The sequence below is a fragment of the Pyrus communis genome, chromosome 14, assembly GCF_041283825.1.
Source record: "Pyrus communis isolate YQ-2024b chromosome 14, ASM4128382v1, whole genome shotgun sequence".
In the NCBI taxonomy this organism is placed as follows: Eukaryota; Viridiplantae; Streptophyta; class Magnoliopsida; order Rosales; family Rosaceae; genus Pyrus; species Pyrus communis.
This window is the reverse complement of record NC_142578.1, coordinates 10,992,397-10,994,657: the sequence shown is the minus strand read 5'-3', so window position 1 is coordinate 10,994,657 and position 2,261 is coordinate 10,992,397. Positions and strand designations below refer to the sequence as shown.

Genomic DNA, 2,261 nt, shown 5'->3' with positions numbered 1-2,261 from the left:
ATTTTTTTTCTTAATTCAAACATTAAACTTATGTAAGAACATTGCATGCATATACACATTATATATACTTTGTTTTCTATACATAGTGGTATTTCACAGACCGATGGAGGTTTCCTGAAGCCTAAAACTGCAATGTTCTTCCTTCAATGCCAGACTGATGGAGGGAAACTTTAGCAAGCCATCATTGCCACCACCACCACCATCATCATTTCATTATGAACGAGTCTCTTATTGATATGATGTAAGAGAAGATAATATATTAGCTGAACCCAAATTAGATGAAGATGGTCCTTCAACAATGTCATAAAAATGAAAGCTGTTTGATGAACACTGTTGAGCCTGGCGGGAATGAACCAATGCGTTCAGCTCCTGAGTAGTATTTTGCAAGCACTCCATTGAAATCTCTCCTCCCTCATCAATATTTCCACATGATTCCACTGCAATAGGAACCATGTTATTGTTCCCAATGTTGGACCCTAGGAGGGATTGCAGAAACTGTGCATCCATATTATTGTTTGTAAATTCTGCTGTAGAAGGTGGAAGGGCTTGAACTTGATGATGCTGCTGATCCAAAATCCATGTTCCGTTGTTGTTCGAATTATTTGACAGAGCTAGTGGAAAATCCTGATCGGCTGATTGTACATTAATGTTTTTTATGGTAGTCTCATCAGCGTCAAACATGAATAAAGGGTATGGAGAAGGGTATAGGATTTCCCTAGGTGCTGTAGGCTTTGTAATGAAATTATGGTTCAAAAATTCTTGCTGGTTTGGATAACTGCAACCCATTTGGTAATTGTGCTGATGATCAATAATAGAGGGAGATGTGATTGCTGGTGAAGAAGGCTTTTCTAGCTTCTTTTTAATCCATGAATTCCAGTAGTTCTTTATCTCGTTGTCGGTTCTTCCAGGCAGACATTTTGCTATATGCGCCCATCTAAAATTTATCAATTCATGTTAGAGTACAAGAGAGTGACGATGACATCCCAATTAAAGAACGAGTAGTCATCAGGTAAGACATTAAGATCGTAGGAAAACAATTTCAAAAAATTTCATCTTCTAACACTGTTTGTGGCACTATAATTGTAAGAAATTAAGATTGAAGGAAAACTAGACTCACCAAAATAACAAGGAAGGTGCGCTAGCTTAAACAAGTAACTTTAACATTTTAGAAAAGAAACTAAATAACTTTAACAACTAAACTTCGGATTAATCCAGTTACTGGAAATAGCTAACCAACCCCTTAATCTAAGTGTTCGAACCAACCTAGCCTACTTTTATACATCACCCGGCCCTACCCAATCTCACCTCTACGCTAACCCCAGTTGCTTAAATCAACCCAATATTTGATTTCTAGTGAAACCTCATATATATATATATATATATATGTATATATATATTCAATTTACTCTTCTGGAAACTCATGATAAAACGTTGAGAAACTTAAGTCATTTTGAGGCTAGGAATGAATCATATTGATGGGTTCAGGGAATGCAAAAACCCTAACTAAAGTAAGAATACTTGGATAGCAAATTTAGTGTAGGGCTACTCGAAGTTGATACCTGTTTCCTACAACCCCATTGAGTCTGACAATCAATTTCTCCTCCTCTGGTGTAAACCCTCCTCTTTTGATATCAGGCCTCAAGTAATTGAGCCATCTCAGGCGGCAGCTCTTACCACACCTTTGAAGCCCTAAAAACCGCACACACAAAAAATATCAAACCCTAAACAAAACTATAGTCATGCAAAGTTTTGTACGAGAGAGAGAGAGAGAGAGAGAGAGAGAGAGAGAGAGAGAGAGAGAGAGGGTGATCAGGACCAGCTTGCTCAGGAACTTTTCTCCAACAGCCATGGCCATATGTGGTGATGTATCTAACGAGCTTTTCATCTTCCTCAGGGGACCAAAGCCCTCTCTTAACCTTTCCTTGTTTGCAGCAGTAGTGGTGACCCATTGTTAAATATTTGCTCCTCTACTTTTTTTTTCTTTTTTCTTTTATTGCCTGATCAATCCAGAGTTTGCATGGGAATTGAATTTCAGATGGCTCTTGCAAGCGTTGGGTCCTTCTCTCACTGCCCTTTTAAAAGAGAAAGTACAAATGGGCCATCTTCTCCAAAAAGATGCGACCTATGTTGAAACATCGGAGCTCCATCTAACCCTAAATTGACACCCCATCCACTTTGATAAATTTGATCTTAATTTGTTTTCGTTTATAACATCTTGTTTTTAGATATTTTTTCTATTACATATCATCTTTTCGTTGTCC

General features: G+C 37.8%; 1 protein-coding gene across 1 annotated transcript; it reads right to left on the bottom strand.

The window, feature by feature from the left end:
* Nucleotides 1-228: 228 nt before the first annotated feature.
* LOC137712238 (uncharacterized) lies at nt 229-1,949 on the bottom strand. Its single transcript, XM_068451349.2, has 3 exons — nt 1,817-1,949; nt 1,560-1,689; nt 229-934 (listed from the first exon to the last, which is right to left on the bottom strand). Exons 1-3 carry the CDS (start codon nt 1,947-1,949, stop codon nt 229-231), a joined length of 969 nt encoding a protein of 322 aa, XP_068307450.2.
* Nucleotides 1,950-2,261: the final 312 nt, after the last annotated feature.